Source organism: Mustela nigripes, chromosome 8, assembly GCF_022355385.1.
Source record: "Mustela nigripes isolate SB6536 chromosome 8, MUSNIG.SB6536, whole genome shotgun sequence".
Classification (NCBI taxonomy): Eukaryota; Metazoa; Chordata; class Mammalia; order Carnivora; family Mustelidae; genus Mustela; species Mustela nigripes.
Window position 1 is genome coordinate 34,250,838 of NC_081564.1, and position 23,104 is coordinate 34,273,941.

General features: G+C 48.8%; 1 protein-coding gene across 8 annotated transcripts in view; it reads right to left on the reverse strand.

Moving 5' to 3' along the window:
- MTCL1 (microtubule crosslinking factor 1) overlaps positions 1–23,104 on the reverse strand; it is a 124,186-nt gene that overhangs the window by 33,735 nt on the left and 67,347 nt on the right. For 2 of the 8 annotated variants that reach the window (XM_059409202.1, XM_059409206.1), the window contains exons 4-8: positions 16,858–16,917; positions 15,293–15,370; positions 10,308–11,645; positions 9,057–9,188; positions 1,498–1,590 (exon numbers count right to left, since the gene is read on the reverse strand). In XM_059409202.1, coding sequence (XP_059265185.1) covers positions 1,498–1,590; positions 9,057–9,188; positions 10,308–11,645; positions 15,293–15,370; positions 16,858–16,917 — 1,701 coding nt within the window. The remainder of the gene's footprint in view (positions 1–1,497; positions 1,591–9,056; positions 9,189–10,307; positions 11,646–15,292; positions 15,371–16,857; positions 16,918–23,104) is intronic. The other 6 variants (XM_059409204.1, XM_059409209.1, XM_059409207.1 and 3 more) reach the window with 4 other exon arrangements.

The following is a 23,104-nucleotide window of genomic DNA, read 5'->3' on the forward strand; positions in this document are numbered from 1 at the left end:
GCCCACAGAGAGCGGGAGAGCGAGGTGGGCGGATGGGGGAGCAGGGATTGTCCTGGAGGCAAGGTCCTCGGCCACAGATGGTGGGGAGCAAACAGGAAAGTATGCTGAGAACCTCCTTCCACACTTAGCATTCCACATTCTCATTGGCTACAAGTAACTCTTAGGGAAATAAAGCATTGCTGAAAAAGAAGTGTTTTCCATTTCTATGCTCAGTTCCTGCTTTTCAACATGGGTACAGGCGCTCTTCCAAGCAATAAACAATGACTATGTCGGTAATGACTAAGCAAAGGGGTGTGAATAGAATCTTATTGCACAGAGAAGGGCACAAAAATAATATCAATAGTAGCTAAATGAAAGCTTTCTGTTCCACAGACTGGGGGTGGGGGTGGGGTAGGATTCTAATGCCAGCCTTGTAGTTATCAGCTGTCCTCTCCCAATTTAACACTCCCTCTTGGCCAAACACCAAGGCTTTGAGTTTTGTTTTGTCTTATTTTCCTAAAGGACTCCATTAGTGCTCCAAAACCCATGGAGCTGTGACTACGGCTGCCTGTGGTCGACACCATCCTAATGTGTTAATGCCAGTGAAGAGGGAGGGGCAGCTCTGGGAAGACCCCGGCTGTGCACAGAGACTGGCGTGGTCACTGTCAAAACACCAGATCTTTCCTGCACTGCAAGCTGGGAGAACACAAACATAGTGGTGATTTCATTCCCCATCTCGGCAGCCCTCAGAGTCCCACCGTGGGTTCTCTTCCCGGTGGGCACAAGAGCAGGATGAGCCGGGAGGGGGGCAAGTCTTGTCTTCAATACACTCCTTTGTCTTGAACCCAAGTACTATCATACCTGGGACCCTGCTATTTTGCTCTTAGCATCTCCAGGGATAAACTCACTTCCAGGGATAAACTTTTGGTGCAGGGAAAAAAAAAAAAAAGTTAAATTATTTAGGAAGTGAGGGCTCGTGTCTGTGACTCCCTTCTCCTAGCAACTCTGGGAATTAACAGATTCTGGATTTAACAACTCTGATTTAACAGATCATGGATAATTAGCCAGTAACTAAGCGAGGAGAGTTAATAAGGCTGCAGCTCAATCAATGGCAGTTTTCTGAAGACAACCGTTGAGGGTGGGTCTGGTATTTCTCTCAGAAAATTTACCTAACATTGGGAAAGCTTACAAATCTGATTATTATGATTATTATGGACACCCTTTCCTGTCCAGGTGTGTTAAGGCCCTCTGTGATGCTCCTTTGCTGGCTACGGCTACATAGGTCAGATGTTAGGAAGAACTTCCTGAGACCACAACATAAATAGTGAAAAGCATGTTTTAGAGGAGGAAGATGGACAGCTGTCTTCATGAGATGTCCTCAGGGCAGCTCAACCGGATCCAGGAGTCCAGGAGCCTGCGAGTGACAGACAACGCTCTTTCAAATACATCCTGTCACCTGTCTCCAGGGGGCTCTGCGCTCAGAGCCCTGGTTGTGCTGAAATTGTGTTACATATTTACCTTCCGAATCTTGTTTGTAAATTTCTCTGTCTCCTCTTGATGCAGTCTGGTCGCCCGCGTAAGCTGACCCTGCAGCTCCTCTAGCGATACACTCTGTTCAGGTAAAACAGGGGGGCCCCTGAGCTGATCGGTGGGATAAAGGAAGGGGTTTAGTGGAATCGAGAACTCTGCCTGACGGGAAGACGCAGGACAGACATCTGCACAAGCCAGGGACACACACGGAGCGACACAGCATGGGCGGGCGCTGTAGCAGTGGAGTGAGTTCAGCGGCAACTCAGGGCCCTGGGGTTGTCTGTGATGGGCAACCCCGGCCGTCCTCAGCTCCCACCTGGGAGACAGGTGCTTAGCGGTGCCTGTCGCCCGAACGTGGGCTACCACCGTCCCCGCCACCCAGGCCGAGCCAGGGGTGGCAATGACCAGCTCACACAAGTTGGTCTTTAAGATTCACTGCCTGAGTTCATTCCAGGTTGCAGCATTCATTTGCTCCGAGGCTTTCCTTGCAGAGATTTTCCTGCCCTGTCAAGAGTGCCTTTGTTTCCTCTGAGCACCCGGGATAAGTGGGGTGGGGTGCCTTTGGGGACCAGAAACCTCTTTTGAGTTGTACACATTGCCTAAGAGGAACTGCACAAAGATCTGCTTATTACATTTTGGGTTAAAAATAGCTAAAGGAATCCTTCTTCATGCCCTTTACTGGTAAACTCTACCTCTTGGTAAAAGCCTGTCTTTTGTGCCTTTTATGTCCAAATGGCAATGATCAAGAAGTAGGGGCTATTATGTTTTAAGTAAAGTGTATTTTTTAAGAAACGGAAACAGTTATATTTAAAATTCTCAGGCATTACTAAAATCAAAGCATGACGTTTTACCCACTTGGTTTATGTTGCTTGAAGGCAGGGGTTCATAAATCCAGGAACTAGAGTGGATTGTTGCAATTAAAATAGAACCTACTGGTTCATTCTGATGAGCTAATCTGTCCTTTCTCACAGAGGATACTGTTCGCTCATCCTAAATGGCTGTGACCTGGGTTGTTGGGACCAAATATCATGCCCCAAGAACAGGAAACGGAGGGGAATGGAGGGAAGTGCAGATCTCCTCCTTTAGCACAAGGGATGATCAAGAGTTTACAGGAAAAAGGATGACGACAGAAAATCAGAGATGCTGGGGATTTGCCAACTTTTAGGTAACATTTCGGGAAGCTAGATATTTCAGGTTCATCCTACTTTCAAGAAATCAGGAACTACTGAGGACCATCATGCCTCTTGGAGTTGCTTGTTACTAGAGATGATTACTATAGACTTTTATATTTACTAGGCTGGGCTTCCAGTTCTCGCTGAAAAGAGGCATTTCTCCCCACATTAAACTTATGCCAAGGACTAGTTTCTCATTTTTAAGAGAACTACTTTATTGTTTTTTAGAATGTATGGTCTTTTACAGTAATGACTTAATCTTTTCTCCTGTTTGCCTGCCTTTCGAGGTTGTGAACACACCTAATTTGTCATCTCTGATGTTCTAGAAGAATCTCAAGGCGTATCTGGGAGTAGAATCCTGCAGTTGGCCATCAGCTAGCTCTTGCTCCAGAAGCGTGTTTTGGGCTTGTGTGTTTGCGGTTTTGCACTGTGAGCTCATCTTCAGTGGGGATTAGCTATGATCTTGTATGTAACCTGGGTTAAGGATGGGCCTCCAGGACGGATTTGTGTTCCCAGAAGCCAGTGACAGAACACCAATTCTCCTTCCCTTGGGGACTCCTAGCCAATAGGTAACATCAGTTCAAAGTCTGATCCCGGTGAGGCTGACTGTCCGGTATGGTTATGTAGGGGGAGACTTCAGGCTGGTAGACAAGCTTCCCTCTACCAATAGGCAGACATCTCTCCAGCTGAGGCTTACACAGTGTGCAGCCCCTGGAGGCCCTGGGTCATTGCTCTCTCCACCTGTCTTGGGCCCAAGGCCCTATGTCCTGTTCCTGTGCAGCTGTTAATGCCTAAGGCTCTGGGTTCCCAATTCTGGCAACTCTCCCCCTAACCTGCTCCTAAAAGCCACAGACACTGCTGCTCTGATGTTCCCTTCTCAAACCAATCCCAACCCCTGAAGATTTTCCTAAATCTGGGGGAGAATTCAGCTACCTATTTAAAGAGACATCTTTTATTAGGCAGCACTTTATTCAATAAGTATTTATTGAGCACCTATAGTACTCGGAACTATACTAAGGATTTATGAGTACATAAAGCTGCCCCAAATTCCTGCCCTCCTGGGGTGTCCCACTTTGCACAGAAGTGTCTTTATGTGCCTCAGGCTACTTTCTTCCCAGTTTTACTTTTTTTGGCTACTCATTATTCTGTACATTTAAGATATAAAAATCCTCCATATTTGGATACATCTCCTACTAGTCCAAGAATCCTCCATATGCAGAGATGTTGAAAAGGGCATCCCAGGGGTACCTGGGTGACTCAGTTGTTACGTGTCTGCCTTCGGCTCAGGTCATGGTCCCAGGGTCCTGGGACCAAGCCCCACATCGGGCTCCCTGCTCCACAGGAAGCCTGCTTCTCCCTCTCCCACTCCCCCTGCTTGTGTGCCCTCTCTCACTGTGTCTCTGTCAAATAAATAAATAAAAATAATTTTAAAAAAGAAAGAAAAAGGCATCCTAATTAAGCCTAACTTTCAAGAAAACCAAAGACGTGTTAATTTAGTTTCTATACATGAAACCAAACGAGTTAGTTTGGCTTAAATCTTAATGAATAATGTAGATAAACTGTTTTTTATTTTAAACAAATCTATGAGCCTCATACCTAAGCACTGATTTAAAAATGTGTCCCTCTATTGGAACCACAACTTCAAAGGCTCACCTTGAAGATGAAAAGGACCCTTGAAGTCCTACGAAGTCATTCATCTGGGGCATCTGGTTTACCTACAGTGGCTCCCTGTCACCCGTGGAAATGTGTCAACAACAGAAACTTCCTCATCTGCTACAAGTTTTATTTTACTGTCCATTTTTGCTGATGGAATCTTAAAACCCCTCAGGCAAGTTCAGTGTTCCTAGCTGGGATGCCGTCACTCCAGTGTTACAAAAAACAAAATACGAACATGCTACAGTCCAAGTTTCTGTCCAGAATTATTCCACGGCCACACAATTGCATCCAACCACATACATTAGGACCAAGTGTTCACATGACACATAGATGTCCTCTAGAAAATAGATACTTCCCTTCATTACCAAATTCCCAAAGGGTTGATTCTAAAAGCCTTCCTTGGCCCACTTACCTAAGATTCTGATTGTACATCAAATTCGCCTTGACCTCTCTCTACGTAAGGCAGTCTATTGCAACAAATACCATCCTTACTTGATCCCAAGGCTGTGGAGACGTAGCGAGCTCGATGTCACAACCACCTTCCCTGGCAATGTACTGAATGCCACCACTCGTGCTTTCCCCAGGTGGCTGAGTCCCACACCACTTTACCATGGGAATTTCTGGACCTCTTCAGAGAAAGTGGCTTATAGATCACTTTCCACACTTAAGAAGTCGCCTGCATTATCTCGAAGCAAAAACAGGAGTGCTTTTCATTATAGTCGCTATTAGCAATGCTCCTTAAATAACAGGACTCTATTCTACCTCTATCCCCAGGACTTCATTTTCTGGTGAGTTCCATTTTGTTCTGGCCAGTTTTGTAACTGCTTCTTCCAAAAGCCGTAGAGGAGGTCAACGCCCGTGTACACATACTTGGCATAAAACCCCACATCATTTTACCACGGCTGGTATTTCACAGCTGGGGCATGAGGGGTCCCAAATGCTTCGTGTATGTCGTTGATTAAGGGATCAAAGGAGGAGCTCGGGAAGAGAGCTCTTTGAAATTTCTGATCTAGAAATTCAATCCTCTGGGTATGGGCTCGGTATCATTTATATCTGAAACGTGACCAGGGCCCATGCTTGGCCACTTCTCATTCAGAACTATTTTTAAGGCGCCCCGCACATTCCAAGCTGCGTATTCTACACACTGCTCTCTCTTAACAAGTCGGAATCTCTCAGCAGATTTGTCAGGACCTGCAGGGAGCAAAGTCAGGGAAGAAATCTGGTGCACGGCAGGAGCATCTAGCGAACATCTACTCAGATGAATAGGCACCAGAAATATCTGTCCTTCTGAAGTCTGGTTTTTTTTTTTTTTTTAACCTCTGAGCTAATTTTGGTGTGCTTACATTAATGGGTTAGTGGGTTCTAGTGCCTTCTGACTTCAGCTTGTTCTGCCTCTTCCTGTTTTAAGAGTGCTGGGTGTGGATATTCCCTTCGCTCCTGAAGATGTACGTGTGTCCCAAGCAGCAGGCCTTCTGCTGCACAGATACGTCACCTCCTGAAATGCTCCCCTGTTCGAAGGTGGTTTTTCCTTTTCTCCTTCTTGGTGTGCTTGCTCTTACCAGTGCTAGTACTGCGAGTAGTGGCTTAACCCAGCCCAAACACCCAAATCGTCCAAAGTAAGAATACGCCTTCTCTCCTCTTACCCTAAACACGAAAATCTACACAGATTTCAGAGAGGGCATTTCACAAATGGAACTTGAGAAATTGATCCTTTGTTAAAACTTCAGCTCGAATTCAGAAAGTTTTTTTCCTCTTTGAAGCTGTTGATACTAGGCGTCCTTTCGGCTCCCCACTCCCAAGAATTCAGAACAGAGCTAAAGAAAATTCACACTTGCAGAGTATGAATCAGCTTGCACAGACAATTAGTAACTTCAAGGGCAATGTAAGAGAAGGAAGAACACTACTCGAGGTACATTGGCTTCAGTCGTGGGCCCATTCTGGATGAAAGAGTCCGAGTTCACCTTTTCTGCAGTTACAGGGTGCTCTAGGGTGTCAGGCTGTGTGCACGAGGCTCCATCGGGAGCTCCTTCTACGTCGGGCTGCCCCGCTCAACGCAGGGGAGCTCTGTGCTCCGTTTCATGACAGCTTCATTGGAAAGTTTTGGGCAACGGATCTGAAGATGTTTTCATTAAGAGGCTTTTACGAGTTCTGCCTCTAGCATTGTCCATTGTCCAGTTCTTTAACCCCCATGTAATACTGGAAGACCAAACTAAGCAGGGGACACCCACCCCAGGGACTGAGCAGCTCCTCTAAGACCTCCAAGGGGTTTATGCTGGGCTTCTATCATAAAAGGAAAAACTACAGAGCTGTCCAAGTGATTCTAGAATACGTCTTATCTTTTTAAAAATTTTTTTTAAAAATAGAACATGTTTGCCTACATAATTGAGTCTTCTGTGTGAAATGCCTTAAGGGATAAAAAAGTCAGAACAAAGGATGTTTCAGTCCCAATGGATACTAGCCCCCTCTTAGGAAATGATGCTCTCTGGGCCTTGCCTTTCACCGTGAGCTTTTTAGCTTTCTCATCAAACTCTGTAAAATTAAAGGAAACTGAAGATGTTTAAAGGAGGTGACACAGCATGGCAAGAAAGCTGGTTTTCTCCTGCACGGAAGGGGGGAATTTGCCTGAAGACCTGACATTCCCTTCTGAGCTATACTGTGCAGTGATCCCAAGTCACCCCATGGCACTGGCCAGCTCTGCTGATCTACTTCTCAGGGAGGTGTATTTTCCCAGAACACTCAGTCTGAGTGAATGAACTAGGTTTCTCTTTCCCAAGTCAATGGTTTCTGAAGGTATGCGATGCCATGTGTGTATGTGGCAGGCAACGGGGAAACTTATCAACACCCCAGTGTTAAACAACAGCTTATCAGCGTTTAGCTAAACAAGGCGACGTGTAACACGCCTTGAGCAATGAACATATGGGAGGGAAGCAGCAGTTAGCCTAAAACTGTTATCCTGGAGAATGGGGCTGCCATGTTCAGCCGGAGCCATGCCTGTGCAGATCGGGAAGCAGCCAGGGGAAGATGAGAAAGGGCTACAGTGGGCAGAGGAAACTGGTTCCAGAACTAGGGGAGCTGTGACATCCCTTCCCTCCTGGCAGCCTTCAGTGGCAGGACACCTTTCCCCTCCTTATTATTAGTCAATTACTCCTTATTATTACTTTCCCACAGCACTTAGCACTGTTCATGCTACTTTCTCAGCCAACAGTTCCCCGGCTTTGAGAATCATCCACATATAATCACAGGAGGTAGCTAGGACAGTATTTTTCTTCCCATATCACAGATACAAAAACAGAGGCTGAGATATGCTTGAGAAACAGAGCCAGTAATGGACAGAACTGGGCTCAAGCCCAGGGCAAGAATGGATTTCAGCACAGTGTGGCCTCCCTGCTAGAAAGAGCTAGGGGTGCGGTATTCACTGAAGACTAGGAAATGTGTCTCCCTGGGAACGAATCATTCACTGGTTTTGAAATGTGCATAACTGCGAGCTTGCTACTGCCCAAGCAACCAGCATTCTCAGACGAAGCCCCTGTGTGGGGCACAGGCTGATCACCGGGGTTTCCTGCAGAAGTTTCACAGGTTATAAGACACACCAATCCCTAAATCCACATATGCTTTTACATAAGCTTTGAGGGCAGTTTTCAGGTCACTGTGTGCCCAAATCAATGAGGGTAGAGATGTGACCTACTCTCCCACAGGACAGAGGAAAAGCCCACGCTGGACATCTGGGAACTCAGGTCTGGGTGAACCAGGAGTCCCATGTGCCCAACTGGGACCAAGGGACCCACAGCTCATCCCAGCATTGGCCGCAGGTTGAGCTGAAAGGACGTGGCTCTACCCCAAGAGCCTCGGCGAGCATCACTTCCTAGTCAAACGCCCGACTTTTCTGCTGAGTGAGCTCAGTGTGCTTCCAGGAGTGAGTCCCCTGTCTTTGTCGCCCCTGCCGTCACCAGGATTGGTTGGAGCTGAGCAGTAACACCCCTACTGGGACTGATGAATTAAGAATTTCAGCCAGACCTTGTCTAGTGTGGAACATGGTACTCTAGCCCTGCACTAACCTGCCTTGACGAGCAGCATCAGAGAGAGGAATTCATTCCTTGGGGACACCTGTCTCTCTGTCACAGGTGGAATTACTTGCCAGGAAGAGCTTCCACCGACAGGATTGCCGACCCCTGTTTCATATGATGGAATATCTCTGGTAGCCTCGATGGGGGTCGGGAGTTTTGCTACCAAGAGGATGCTATGGCAACAGAGAACCCCCAGGTCGGTAGTGCACTCCCTGATTCTGCCCATTGGCTGGAGCCCTGCCACCAGAAACTACAGGACAGGCCACATGAGACACAGGGAAGGACAGTTCCCTCCAGCCCAGCAAAGACAGTGCTTGGCTTTCATGCCTGTTTTCTTTCCTGTTTGACATGAAGCTACAGAACACTCACAGATCAGTCCCCTGGGCCTTGCTGAGTTTCCAAGCGTCCACAGGCAGGACGATGCTTGTCGGACAAAGGAGCTGGCGGTCTGCCCGCCTTCACGCTGTGTGGACCCTCCCATTCCAGTCGCATGCAATGGATTCTGATTTTGCGGGGAGTCCCTCCTGGTTCCGCACCTGCCCACCACGTCCCTTAAGGGCCCTGGACCCAGGCAGGAAACATCACACGACCACACAGCCGAAGGAGGGGTGGAAGGGCGGGGGTTGCTGGCCAGTGGGGCCAGGTGGTTGCTGACCTCGAGACTGAAGCAGCTCTGGCCTCCCAGCCGGCAGCTCCCGGCGTCCCCGTCGGCCCGGCGGTGCAGAGGCTCTGGCTCGTCCCCGTGCTCCTGCCCCGGCTGCCACTCCAGCTGACCTCTCAGTTTGGACTGTCAGGTGCAGGGGAGGGATTCGGATTTGTTTTGTCTTTAATTTGCAATAAACAACGAAGGAGCGGGGAGGGGGGAGCGGGGTAGGGAGGAGCAGGGAGGGGGTTGCTCAAGGAAACAGACGGGTGAGGTAGACGAAGGAAACCACCGGAGGAGGAAAAGCATGAATGGACACAGCGCCGCACGAGAGGGACGAGCACAGACCCACAATGAGGATGAGCAAAAGCGATCTGAGAGATCTGCAGAGCAAACAAGAGACACAGAGCGGGAGGAAGGCAGAAGACCGGTTACACGGCACATGCAACGGGGATGCGTGAATCAGAGACTCGACCGCAAGCACGCTACCCACGAAGGATACGGAAACAAGGCTCCTCCTTCCTCGCTTGTGGTCGAGCAGCAAAAGCCATAATCCAGGCCGCAGCTGGGTCATGCACCCAAGGGCGATGCATAGGAAAGCAGTCCTTGGAAGGCCACTCCACTCCGCCCTCGCCCTCGGCTCGGGGAGGGCAACGACCTTCTCCGTCCGCGCCATCCTTTTCCCGGGCCGGCTCGTCTCCCCACTCTGGCTCATCTTCCAGTGGGAGCGGGTGGGCCTGGCTGCCTAGGGCCTCTCGGACCCACACTGGGCCCCTCTGGCCATCATCAACCCAGGTAGGGACGCATGTGCTCCTGAGCGAGTCTGCTAAGTATCCTGACTGTGAAATGAGTTTGTACTTTGTTTTAAACTCCTCTGCTTCTTCATCGAGATGGCCAGTCGTTTGAGGCACCAAAAAAAAAAAAAAAAAGGAGAAAGGATGGACTGCGTCGATCCCTATCGCTTCCATTGGGGTGAGCCTTGTGTCGTGAGGGAGGGCCTCTAAGCCAAGAGCAGCGGCGCAGTTAAAAAAAAATAAAGAGGAAAAAGGAAAAAGAAACAAGAAGTAAAAGAAAATTTAAAAAAAAAAAAAAAAAGAACCCAACCAATAGAAAGGGTTTGGTTGACACTTGAGGCTTTAGTACAATGCAGGTTTGAAATCATAACCAAGCAGCCGAGAGCAGAATGAGTTCAAGTGCAGCAATGCCAGCGAGGAGGAGGAAGAGCAAAACGGAGCAGGGAGGCGGAGCCAGAAGCCCCCTTACCTGCAGGTCCGGGACCAGCTCCTTCCCCAGGTTCCCGACCGGGGAGTCCCGGGACACGGAGGTCACAGTGGAGAGAAAGCTGGAAGACTCTGTGAGGTGGGGCAGCGGGGACAGGCCTTCCAGGCGCTCCCGCAGGCCGTCCCCGATCCGGTTCACCTGCTCCAGGAAGGCCTGCAGCTCCTTCCTAAAAGCCTTCATCCTCGCGTTGATGGTCCCCAGCAGCGGGGGCTCCTTCTTGCCCCCCTCGCCCGTCTCCCCTGCCCCCTGGACGTCAGCCCCCGGTGAGGCCTCCCCACTGCCCTGCAGCCCCGCGTCGTCGCCGAAGCCGGCGGTGTCCGTGATGAGGCGCTCCACGGTCCGCTCCAGCCGCTCGGCCTCGTGCTTTATGCTCGCCAAGCACTCGGTGTCCTCCCTGGCCCGCAGGAGCTCCGCCGCGCACGGCTCGCTCGCTTCCGAAGGCTTGCCGCTGCCGAAGCCCGACGTCTTCTCGAACATGTCCTCCGAGTCGCTCTCGCCGCCGATAGGGCCCTCCCGCTTGGGCTGGGGCTGGCGGCCCTCCTCCCCATCGCTCTCCTTCTTGCCCTGGTCGCTGTCGGCGTCGCTGTCCCGGGGGCTCGGGGCGCGCGGGCCCAGGTGCGCGGCCAGGTCGTAGCGCTGCACATTGGACAGCAGCACCCGGTTCTCGTACTGCAGCTTCAGCACCTTCCCGCTCAGCTCGTTGATCTGCAGCCGCGCCGACTTGAGCTCCTCCTGCAGAGGGGCCCCGCTGCCCGCGCCCTTGCCCGTGCCCTCCGCCAGCCACCCGGGCTCCGGCCGGGGCTCAAACTTGAACTTGCTCAGCTCGTGCGTCAGCTGCCGGTTGTGGTCTTCGATCTCGGATATGGACCTCCGGAGCAGCTCGGCTTCCTCCTCCACGAACTGCAGGTGCCGGCGGAGCTCCGCGGAGGACTCCAGGGAGTCGCCGAAGGGTGAGGTAGGGATGCTCGCCACGTGGTCCCGGCCTGAACCCTCTCGCTCATACTGGACCCGCAGGTCCTCCATCTCCGCCTTGAGGCCCCGGTTCTCCACCTCCAGCTCCACGATCTTCCGGCCCAGGATGTTGGCCTCCTCTTCCACCAGCTTCAGCCGCAGCTTCAGCTCCGCCTCCCTGGTGCTGGGTGGCCCACCTGCTTCCCCGGTGGGCAGAGGGCTGTCCACATCTCCATACAGGGCCTTGTACTTCTGGAGCTCCTGTTCCAGCGCATCTTTCTCCCTCCCCAGCTTGGCCATCTTTTTACGCATCAGGGAGCCTTCCTCTTTGGCAAACTGAAGCTGGCACTTCAGATCGGTACTGTCATCCTGCCGGGAGAGAACAGCCCAAGAGAAGGGTTATTTGAAAATACCACATGTCCGTATTTTCTTAAAATTTCCCTTGCACCTCGCCCTCCAACACACACATATGCACACACACACACACACACACACACAATGATCTTTCCATTAGCATGTTGAGTTACAGGTCAAAGGACCCAAGACAATGCCATCATAAGCCCAGGCCTTCACGGGCCAGACACGGCAAAGGCCTATGGCCTGTGGCTTTGTCTCAGAAACCGAAGAAACCAAACAATTCATTTGGGAACAACATGCACGTGGAACCCATGATACAGGTGACGACGGCAGAGGACGTAGAAAGCAATGAGACCCGGTGCCTGTTAGCGACACAGCAGTCCCTCGCTACTGTGTGGGTCTATCCGACGAGTCACCAGTGCTGGTGAGAGATGCCGGAACTCTCACGAAGCCTGGGGTAGCAGACAGGCTTCAGAAGTGAGCTCGACGTGTTGCCATTCATTTCCTCCAGTGTGGACCTCACCATCTAAAGCAGCCAGCAGCCCACAGGAGTTACCAGGACGGGGAGGCCCTATCAGAACCCGACACTGCACTGACTTGCTGAGATCCTGAGGTGTGGCAATTCGCCTCTACTCCTCCCCTAGTCTCTCCACCCCATGCATATCACAAGGAGGACAGGAGGACAAGGACATGGGATGACAGGCAGGAGGGGGCTTTTTGGAAGCCATGGTGTGGAGAAAGTACATGCTCTTGCAGTTAGGATAAAAGGTCGCAGACCTAACACCTGGGTTACCCCAACCTTTCACCAGGCAAGGGCAGGCAACGTGAGAGCCTCCGCTCCTGTTCCACTCCCTTTACTTGCTCTAACACAGCAGGAAGTGAAACTCAGAAACCCCAGGCCAGAGTTAAGTGTTTGAAAACCAGAGATGTGGTTCTCACTGGACTCACTACAGGACTCTGTAGGGTCACCAAAGCAGACTGTCACTAAAAAACCATACTTGCGTGGCTGAGGTCCTGAAGGCAGGTTTTGGACCATTTGGAAATCTGATTGTGCCTTCCCAGGGCAGATCTCCATGCCTGTGACCCATTCTAACAGTTTTGTGGGTCTGCAGAAATGTTTCACTGGGCCCATTCATGAATGGGAGAAATGACGGATTTCGTGAAATCATTGCTCTCTGGCTACTACAAATTTCCAAAGGCTGCTGTGGGGACAAAGACTTTGGCAAAGGCTTCCCCACCACGCAGAGAGACCGAACAACATGGTAGCTGTGCCCCATCAGCCCTAGGGGAGGGAGAGGCATCAAACCAGTCTCCCGGGGGGCACCTGGGTGGCTCAGTGGGTTAAAGCCTCTGCCTTTGGCTCAGGTCATGATCCCAGGGTTCTGGGATCGAGCCCCGCATTCGGCTCTCTGCTCAGTGGGGAGCCTGCTTCCTCTTCTCTCTCTGCCTGCCTCTCTGCCTACTTGTGATCTCTAAAAAATAAACAAAATCTTTAAAAAACAAAAAAACAAACAAAACAGTCTCCCGAACAAGTCAACCCTCTGGGGAAGAGTGAACTTTCAGATCCTTGTGCTCAAAAGGTCCAGCAGAGTTACAGGCAGGTTTCACCCTCAGAGAACAGGGCTCATTCTCTGCCCTGTCCTGGCTGCACACTTGCCATCGTGTAGCAAGATACAGAAATACCCACCTTGGTGCCTCCCAACTGTCCTCCTTCTACCTTACCTCGATCCCCCCTCCTGTACCCCAAACCCACGGAAGGAAAAAATAAATGATGTGGCAGGGAAGCCTCCAGGAAAAATCCAAGGCCAACTGTGAGCCAGTGCCACGTGGGCAGGAAAGCCATACTATATATAATCCTAAGACTAAGGGAAAAGCATGCTTGTTTGTTGATTCGTTCATTCTTTCAGTGAATACGGAGAATCCACCATGTACCAGAAACCGGCACGTTACTTTTAAATGACCCCAGTTTCTTAAAACTTTCAAAATCAGATCAAATGCACCCTTTCAGTTATTTGGTAAACACAGATCTGCAAGAAGTCGATGCATCCAAATGCAGACAGAGGGCTCTGCCGTTCACATGATGGGACAGAGTTTAAATAAGCAAACAGACGTACCAGGGGAGACAGACTGTCAACACTTTGTAAATGGATTAGCTTGAGGGTGAAGAGCCTAGGATGGGAGACAGGGCGGTGCCCTCAGCCCCAACATTCCACTTGAAAGCCCGTGTGTGTCCTTAGTCCAATATCTCCTAAATGATTCTGTCTCCACCTTGAAGCACAGAAATCCACCTCTGTATCTGAGGACCGCAGCCGACTTCATGGAAGAGAATGTCGCCAGCCCCAAGAGAACACCACCATCTGCCCACCTTGGGCCTGGGCAGACCCAGGAATGGGCAGGGCCCCCTGCTGGGACCAATGCCCCACCCTCCCGTCCATGGACACCTGCAGTCCTGAGGCCCTGGAAGGTGGAGGCCAGGCTGGACATGGGCGGACAAGGGGCACTATTATCTGCATAGCTCAGACCAAGATCTGGGAGTCTCAGGTGATCTTCCCTGAGGATCTTCCCCCACGAGCTGAACTGAGAAACCGAGGCAGGCGGTAGCGTCTCTGAGAGGCCTGCAAAACCCCGGCCTTCCCAAAGGCTCTGAAAGGCTTAGCTCTAACAGCTTAGGGTAGGCAATCCAAGAGTCCTCACATCACATTGATTTCTAGAAACCCTAAACCTCATAACCCCCGCCCCCACCCAACCCTCCCCACAAGTCTGACTAAAACCAGAACTGCTCTCCCGAATCTAGACCCCAGTCTGTTAGAGAAGCAAGATTCTATGACACACCCTAAGGAGAGTCCGATTCATAGATTACCTGAGGATTGATAAAGTATCCAAAAAGTCTTCTTGTTCCTTAAAAACAGAAACTACACACACACCAGGAATTCTAAGGCAATGCAAGCATGCTGTCACGTCTACTCAACACCATGCGCGACACCAGACCTGCCACCAATGCTAAAGCCGGTTTCCAAAGAAAAGACAATCTCTGGAGCCAAGGGAGTCAGATTCGCGAGAGGGTCAGATTCACTCACTCTGGTCCAGGCAGCTGGAGCTGGGCGCTGTGCCTGCCGGCCAGTGGCAACCCTGAGAGTGGGGGTGGGGGACGGGGTGGAGGAGGGGCAGAGAGAGGAGGCACAGAGAGAGGAGGCCCAGGGAGCCGGGCTCAGTCTGTTCTGGTGGCAGGGGGCCACTCCTTCTCATGAGATGGGCAATCGCAGCCTCAGCAGAAGGAGCAAGAGGCGGGATCCCCATCTTACCTGGCAACCACACGCTTTCCAAAATCCTGCCAAAATTCCCGGGGAGGGGGCTAGGCTGAATCGTAAGGATATCTGAAGGATATCGAGCTCTGGTTTCAAGAGATCATCAGCTAGCTCCAGGAATGCAGTATGAAGGCAGACGGTCCAGTCAGACTTTCCACACCACAGGCAGAGAAGGCAAGCACAGCACAGAGGGGAGGACGCACGTGGGACCAGGACCACCACCGCCACCACCACCACCAGCAGCCGGAAAGGCCTTGTCAAGCAGCAGAAATATATCGCTCTGGGTATATATTCTTTGGCTTGCAAGTCTGATGTCTAGCCAGCACCCCAAGCGCTGACTCCTCGCGTTCCTACCTTGCGCCGGGGTGCCGGTTTCCTTTGAGTTTTGGTTGCAGACCTGCAGTTTCCAAGGTGCTCGGGTCCACTGCTCTGCTGGACAGAATACTCCTTTCTCAATGATAGCGCAGGCGGAAGGGGGATTCAACCCATTCCCGGTGCCCGGAGTAATTCTCAAGACACTCCCGAGGGCAGTGGCACCTGTTTCTCAGCCCGCGGCCCCCCCCCCCCCCCCACCGCCCAGGGAATGCAGTGCCATATGGCTCAGTCCTTAATAGGGAGGTGGTCACCATCTTAAGGGAGATCTGCCCTGCTCAGGAGCCAGGAAGCTGAGACACACTCGACGCCCAGGAGGGTCCAAGCTCCCAGCCCCGGGACTGCGGATTTTAATTTCCCCATTATCAGTGGGTGGCAAAGTGAGGTGAGGAGAGTAGCGAGGGCAGAGCAGAAATGTTAATCTTGGGCACTCCTGCTGTCCCATGGCCTGGTTCTCCTTGAAGGATGTTCTGGGCATCAGTGAGTGGCTAAAGGCGCAACAGAGCGGATAGAGTGTGGAGTTCATGGGCAGGTCGGCGGAGCTCTCGGTTACCCAGATTTCTTGAGCCTCTCTAATTACTACTTGTGCTAAGAGCTCAGGGAGCTGACATCCCACTCCTGCCTTTACTCTCTCCCAATACCTAATGCCAGTAGCATTCATTATTTTAAAAATTCTTATTTATTTTTTAAATTTCTTTTCAGTGTTCCAGAGTTCATTGTGTATGCACCATACCCCGTGCTCCATGCAGTCCATGCCCTCCACAACACCCACCCCTGGGCTCACACAACCCCCACACTCCTCCCCTCCAAAACCCTCAGTTAGTTCCTCAGAGTCCACAGTCTCTCATGGTGTGTCTCCCCCTCCGAGTTCCCCCAACTCCCTTCTCCTCTCCATTTCCCCATGTCCTCTGTGTTATTCCTTATGCTCCACAAATAAACAAAACCATATGATAATTGGGGGGGGGGGGGCAGAACAAGAAAGGAATCCAGGAAAGCAAGTGTTCAGAAGAGTTCAGGCATTGCTGCAGAACACACACCATGTACATGGAAAGGGCGATGCTGTTACCACCCCCAGCAAGAACACTGCACCTTCAATTAGGACAGTTTGGATACTGTTTGGCTTGCACGTTAAAACAAAAACAAAAACAAAAACAACCCAACACCGAAAACATTGCCTTATGAGTGACCCAACACCACACAAGCTGTACTGTTTTACTGTGTGAATGACTGAAGGCCAGAAAATGTTTCGCCAGTTGTGAGTGCTACCAGAGAGCCCTGAATTACACCAAATTATGCTTCACAGAGTCCGTCTGTCCTTGCCTTTCTTGAAGAAACCACCAGCTTCTCGGTATGAGAAACAAAACGAAAGAGCTGGTGGGTTAGAGTGAACATTTTCACCCCATGGAGGTTTTGAGTGAGTCCCCATTTTTGGAGCAGGTCATGTTTCTTTGAATATTTTAAAGGCAACACGAGCACTTTTGAGACAATTCAGAATGAGGTGATTGCCCCTCGAGGAGACATAACATGAGAAGGATCCTTCTGCTTACCTGGTTAAAGGTTTTCTTTTCTTTGTATGTTTCCCGGCTGCCTCTTCTTTTCAGGGAACTCTGAAATAGATCCAAGGGACATTCTGTTAGGGAGGGGTCACGGGCAGGAGCCGGCACCAGGCTCACACCATCCCCACTAGTAGGGGACACACCCAATGGAGAGAGGCTCTTCCCCATACCCTGTACTGGAATCAAGGAACTTTTTACAGCCAATGTTTAAATGCTACAGAATAAGCTCGGCAAAGTCTCTGAACCCTCATGATTGTACCTGGAGTGTTCCTCAATTATTCAGCTTAATGACAAGAGAGGTAGTTTGGATAATTTTAAATAGTGGGGGAAAGATGGGAGAAACGTAGGCATTTTAGGAAACAGGTATGTAATGTTTCTGGAGCTGCCTTACCTTCCTAATTATGTTTTGTTGGGGCAAATATAAAAATTAATTGGTATGTCCTGAGTGCCTATGGGTAAATGGCCAGATATTCAAATGGTAGGAAAGGAGAGAAGGGTGGCCTATGTTTAGGGAGAAAACCTCATCCAGGTCACAACACAGCCCCCTTCGACTCATGACTAAACCTACATCTTCAAGTTCTTGTAAGTCCATACGTGACTCATGGGACATGGCCTTGGCTGTGTCCTTCAGTGGGCTGGGCCCCTGCCTAGTTCTACATATGGTGCTGTTCACTTCTGCCTGCTATCAGCACGAAATCCATCTGAAATACAAAGAGGATTATAAATAAAAGGCCCGGGGATGTCTGAAATGGAACAGCAGGAAGCCAAGACAGTCCCTGTTAAAGTATGAAGACTGAAAGAACCAGCCAGCAGTTCAAGAAGCATCACAGCGGGAGACAAAGGGACGTGAAGCCTGCAAAGATGAAGGGAATCCTGAGATAAGCCAGGAGAAGGTGGTTTCGAAGGTTACAAGACTTGCCAGCTCTCATTCAGACCCCAGCAAAGCCTGCGAGTGGGAAGGGGCTTTCCTTGCCCCCCGGCCCCTCCCCTCCACAGCCCTGCCGTACAGGAAGCACCAGGAACAGACCTGGAAGCTTGGATCCTCTGGGAGTTCCTGTCAAGGGGGCTCAGAGCCTCTCTGCTCATTCCTTTGCTGCCCAAACAGCCTGGGAAGGAGGCTCGCACACATCACTTACGTCAAGGTCAGACCTATAGTAGTGAACTCAGTTCTGTTTACACTCCAAGTGACTCACTCATAGAAAGGCAGCGAGTGCCATTTACTGGATGAATTTCAGGGTTATGAAATAATTCCAGCCACCCCTTACCCTCTAGGAGGCCAGAGGACTGGAGAAAAAATAGCAGTTGAGAGAGGGTGAGAAGGTTACAGAATCAGCATGGAGTGTGGGTACTCCTGGGTCAGCCACGTCGGTGTGTACGGAAACTGATTGTTCAAACCCAGCTGCAGAAGCAGCTTTGTTTCTTGTAGCCTTTTTGGTAAAAGCAGGGTCAAAGTAGAAAGAGAACCAACGTCTTCCAACAAGTTATGTTAAGTCTGTGTTAAGAAAGGCTTGAGATTTACTACCCAGAGTCCATAGGCTTTCCAAGATTTTTCACGTGGCAATGAAGGGGCTTCTTTGATTTGAACGAGCTGAACAAGATGAATGCTTCTGATGATTCGTGACAGAGAAGAGTTACAATAAAGAAGCAGGGAGAGAAACCATTCCCAAGGAAGGCTTCAGCCTATGGGATTTAATTCTGGGACCGATGTCTGCGTAGTCAGCCTGCTGTCCCAGAGTCTCCCTCCACGGCATCATTTGCTACCCAATGACTGCAAAACACATTGTGCACACCCAAAAGGAAGCTATCTGGAAGTGACATGAGAGCTAGAGGTGGAAACAGAGGAATTACGGTGCTGCATTGGTTGGGGGTAGGGGGGAACACCTGGGCCAACCAATGGGGAGCCTGTCTGTGCACAGATCCCTCCACCCGACCTGATGGGGTCTCCCCCTTGCTGAGCCCTGAGTGCAAGTGCGTCAGAGTCCCGTGATCCTTCTAGCGAATCACAGAAGAGGTGGGGCGGGGAGGGGAGGTATGGGATCCCCCACAGAGGTCCCAATCACAGCAACAACTACAGGGAAAAACCATGCCAAGATTAAAGTTAACCAGAAACTGGCAGGAACTCTATGAAAGAAACCATACAATTTTGGTGCTAGACATAAATGCTTGATGCTGTCTGATGGAAAGACCCTATTTTATCAAGATGTCACATTTCGCCCATATCATTGTAAGTATGATGTCATGTTAACCAAATTCCTTTCTTTCCATATATATAATGTAATATATACACATATATACATGAGAAGTATTTATGAGTGTGTATACACACATGCACACACACATAGACTCACACACACAAATGCTATTTGTGCATATGTGAGGGAGGTAAGAATATGGAAAGATTTGACAAAATGATTCAAAAATTCATCTTGAACAGGGGCTGGCAAACTAAGGCCTTCAGGACCAATCAGCCCACAGCCTGTTTTATAAATGAGTTTCACTGGAGCAAAGCCTTGGTTATTACTGTCTACTTTGTACTACGGAAGGACATCTGAGGAGCAGTGACAATGGCCTCCAGAGCCTGTCGCATTTACCATCCTGCCCTTTTCAGAAAGTTTGCTGACCTCTGACCTAGAAAAATAAATTGGTAAAAACAGCCAAGAACACTCTGCAGAGGAAGAATAGGACAGCAGCTTTGCACTATTAGGTGTAGAAATACAATATAATGGTTTGGTGCTGGTACAAAAATAGGCAGATAAATGGAACAAAACAGAAAGCTCAGAAATAAATTTGAGACTATATGAGATTTTAACAGTTGATATGGGTAGCATCTGAAAAGTGGGGGGAGAGAATGGACTGTTTGGTACAGGCTGGATAAACTACTGGCTAGCACAGGGGGAAAAAAAAGCAAGATCAATACCAGGTATCCCCCCCCAAAAAAAAATCCACATGAATTAAAAATCTAGATATAAGAAATCATAAAGGAACTAGAAAAAGAAAATCTCTATTCTTGGGCACAGCCTTTATAAACATACACAAAAAAGCCAAAGCATACAAGGAAAAGACTGATCAAGTGGACTGGTAAGATTTTAAATTTTTATGTTTCAAAAAAAAACCAATAATTTACAGTATTAAAAAGCAAATGACAAAATGGAAAAAAGATTTTTCTAGTACAAGACAGACAAAAGAGTAATATTTTGCAAGCAGCAGGAAAATCATTAAAAAATAAATGGCCAACAAACACATGATTACTAGCAATTGAAATAAAATGCCATTTTTTCACTGAGAGGTTTAGAGACCAAAAGACGCAGAACACCCAGTGTTGGCAAGTGTCCACAGAGGCAGGCACTTGTATCCAGATGAGTGAGAGTGGGCATTACATCCCACAGCATTACCGGTGGGAAAACGAGCCCGATGAACGCACACACTGAGCCAGGAATCCCACCTCTGGAAAGAAACCACTAAGTTCCCATGACTCAGACAGCCTTCACTCACTCAGTATTAACAGTATCTACTATGTTGCCTTGTCTGAGCAACAGAGTAACAAGTCTTTATTTCTAAGGAGGGGTCATGAGAGTGTGGAGTCAGACAGTAAGAAAGGAAACAACAAGAACAAAGTAATTTCTGCTGGCCTAAGGAAACTGCAGAGATACTGAGGGAAGACTTTGGGTAAGAATGCTGATCACACTACCTTTTCTAATAGCGAGTGAGTACTGTGGATGGTGTTAAAATTATGTTTTTGAAGAATACTTCCAGATTCAGGAAATAGAACACATTAAAAGAAAAATAGAGGTTGCAAACATCATGTATTTTGTGATTTCAATTTACATCTAATAAAATATCAATAGCGATATGTCAGAAAAGCAGACTGGCAAAACAGATACCAAGTGTTAATAGTGTTCATCCTCAGGTTATGGAATTATGAGTGATTTTTATTTTCTTTTTTGTGGCTTTTTATAGCATCCAAATTACCCACAGTAAATACTATTTCCTTTACAAGTAAAACAAAACAAAACAAAAACAAAAACAAAAAAAACTGAGGAAATTATTAAAGAGGTCAGAGAAAAGAGGCTCCCACTGATATCTTATGTAGGATTGCCGTGTTTTTTTTTTTTTTTTTTTTAACATATAATGTATGACTTGTTTCAGGGATACAGGTCTATGAATCATCAGTCTTACACAATTCACAGTGCTCACCATAGCACAGACCTTCCCCAATGTTCATAATCCAGCTACCCTATCCCTCCTTCCTTCCCCCTCCCCTCCCACAACCCTCAGTTTGTTTCCTGAGATTAAGAGTCTCTTATGGTTTGTCTCCTTCCCTGGTCCCACCTTGTTTCATTTTTCCCTCCCTTCCCACCATGGCCCCCGTGCCCTGCCTCTCAAATTCCTCATATCAGAGAGAGCTCCGATTGACTTATTTCGCTCAGCATAATACCCTCTAGTTCCATCCACGTCATTGCAAATGCCAAGATTTCCTTTTCTGATGGCTGCATAGTATTCCATTGTGTGTGGGGTGTGTGTGTGTGTGTGTGTACCACACCTTCTTTATCCACTCATCTGTTGATGACATCTAGGTTCTTTCCATAGTTTGGCTATTGTGGACATTGCTGCTATGAACATTGAGGTGCACATGCCCCTTCAGGTCACTACATTTGTATTTTTAGGGTAAATGCCCAGTAGTGTGACTGCTGGGTCATAGGGTGGCTCTATTTTCAACTTTCTGAGGAACCTCCATACTGTTTTCAAGAGTGGTGCAGTGGTGTTTCATCAGAAATTATTTTCCAGGAGCACCTGGATGGCTCAGTAGGTTGAAGCCTCTGCCTTCGGTTCAGGCCATGATCTCAGGGTCCTGGGATTGGGCCCTGCATCGGGCTCTCGGCTTAGCAGGGAGCCTGCTTCCACCTCTCTCTCTCCGCCTGCCTCTCTGCCTACTTGTGATCTCTCTCTCTGTCAAATAAATATATAAAATCTTAAAAAAAAAAAAAATTATTTGCCAGCTTCTTGGATCTCTTTTTGTGAGCTGACATTGTTTTTATCAGCCTGGTGCTTCAGGCATAACTATATATATGTATAATCCATATGTATATTGTTTTTAAAAGACCAGGAAGCCCCCTGAGGAGTGAGGGAACCCACCAGGTGCCCCACTCTACCACAGGTGCCTGGCGTCTGGCTCCCTCACTGACTGACAGACGGTCACAAGGCCCCCAGCCTGGGGTATGGTGTCTTCCCAGGCTCACCTGCTACTTTGGGTCTCCTGGCCAAGGGACCCTGAGTGTAGGATGGTTTATGTGCATGTGATTCATGGCCAGTTCATTTCTCTAGAAGATTCAGAGATCCAGTGGAGAATCTCTTCCAAGAAACAATAAGAAAAAGGGGAAAATGTTGACCATCAAATAAACCAAACCCAGAATGGAGGACTTGCCTGCTGATTCATTAGACTCTTTCTTTTTAGTCTGGCCAACAGCCAGCAAATCAACTCTAAATTCCTATTGAAAGGAGAAAAAAACTGAATTTCTCACTCCAAATTGAACCCATCTAAGGCTGATGCATTTGCTGAGTATTGAAAATGACTAAATAAAATATGACGTTAGGCAATTATTTGGACTTTCAAGTCATTTCTTAATATTTCCTATTTTAAGCCAACCAGTTTCTTCCAGGCAATTTCAGAAAAAAAATGAACAAGCTCTCAATTGCTTAAGTGTTTCAGAGACAGGCTTTGGGCTTAAAATTCAGATTAGTAATAAAAAGAGACAAAAATCATGATCCTGTGAATCATGAGTGAGGATGGGAAGGAAGGTACGGATGTAGACAGGTGACTCTCAGAATTCTTAGAGATCCTTTTTATCTAGAAAGCTGTTTAAGTTTTGGGGGGCTGATGTACAGCACACGTGCTTATAAAATCTTATAAAATCAGAATAAGAAAATGAAGAGGCAGAGGCCTTCTTTCTGTTTAGGAGAAAGTTACCAAGATTCTCTTACCCACATTAGTCTCCACCGAAGGGTTAGGAGAAGGTAAGACTTACGAGCTTCTCCTTTAGTTAGAAGCAGCAGATCCTGGCTGGAAAATAACCTTTTATTCTTCCTTCCCCTCCACTAGCCTCTTGATGGCTCCCAGGGAGACTGGTTCCCATCCTGCCCTAGAATCATTGCACTCAGCTCAAGCCCATGCACCACTGTTACACTGCAGAGCCTTGTAAACAGAGTCCTCTGCGGATTCACACCCTCCATGGCCACAACC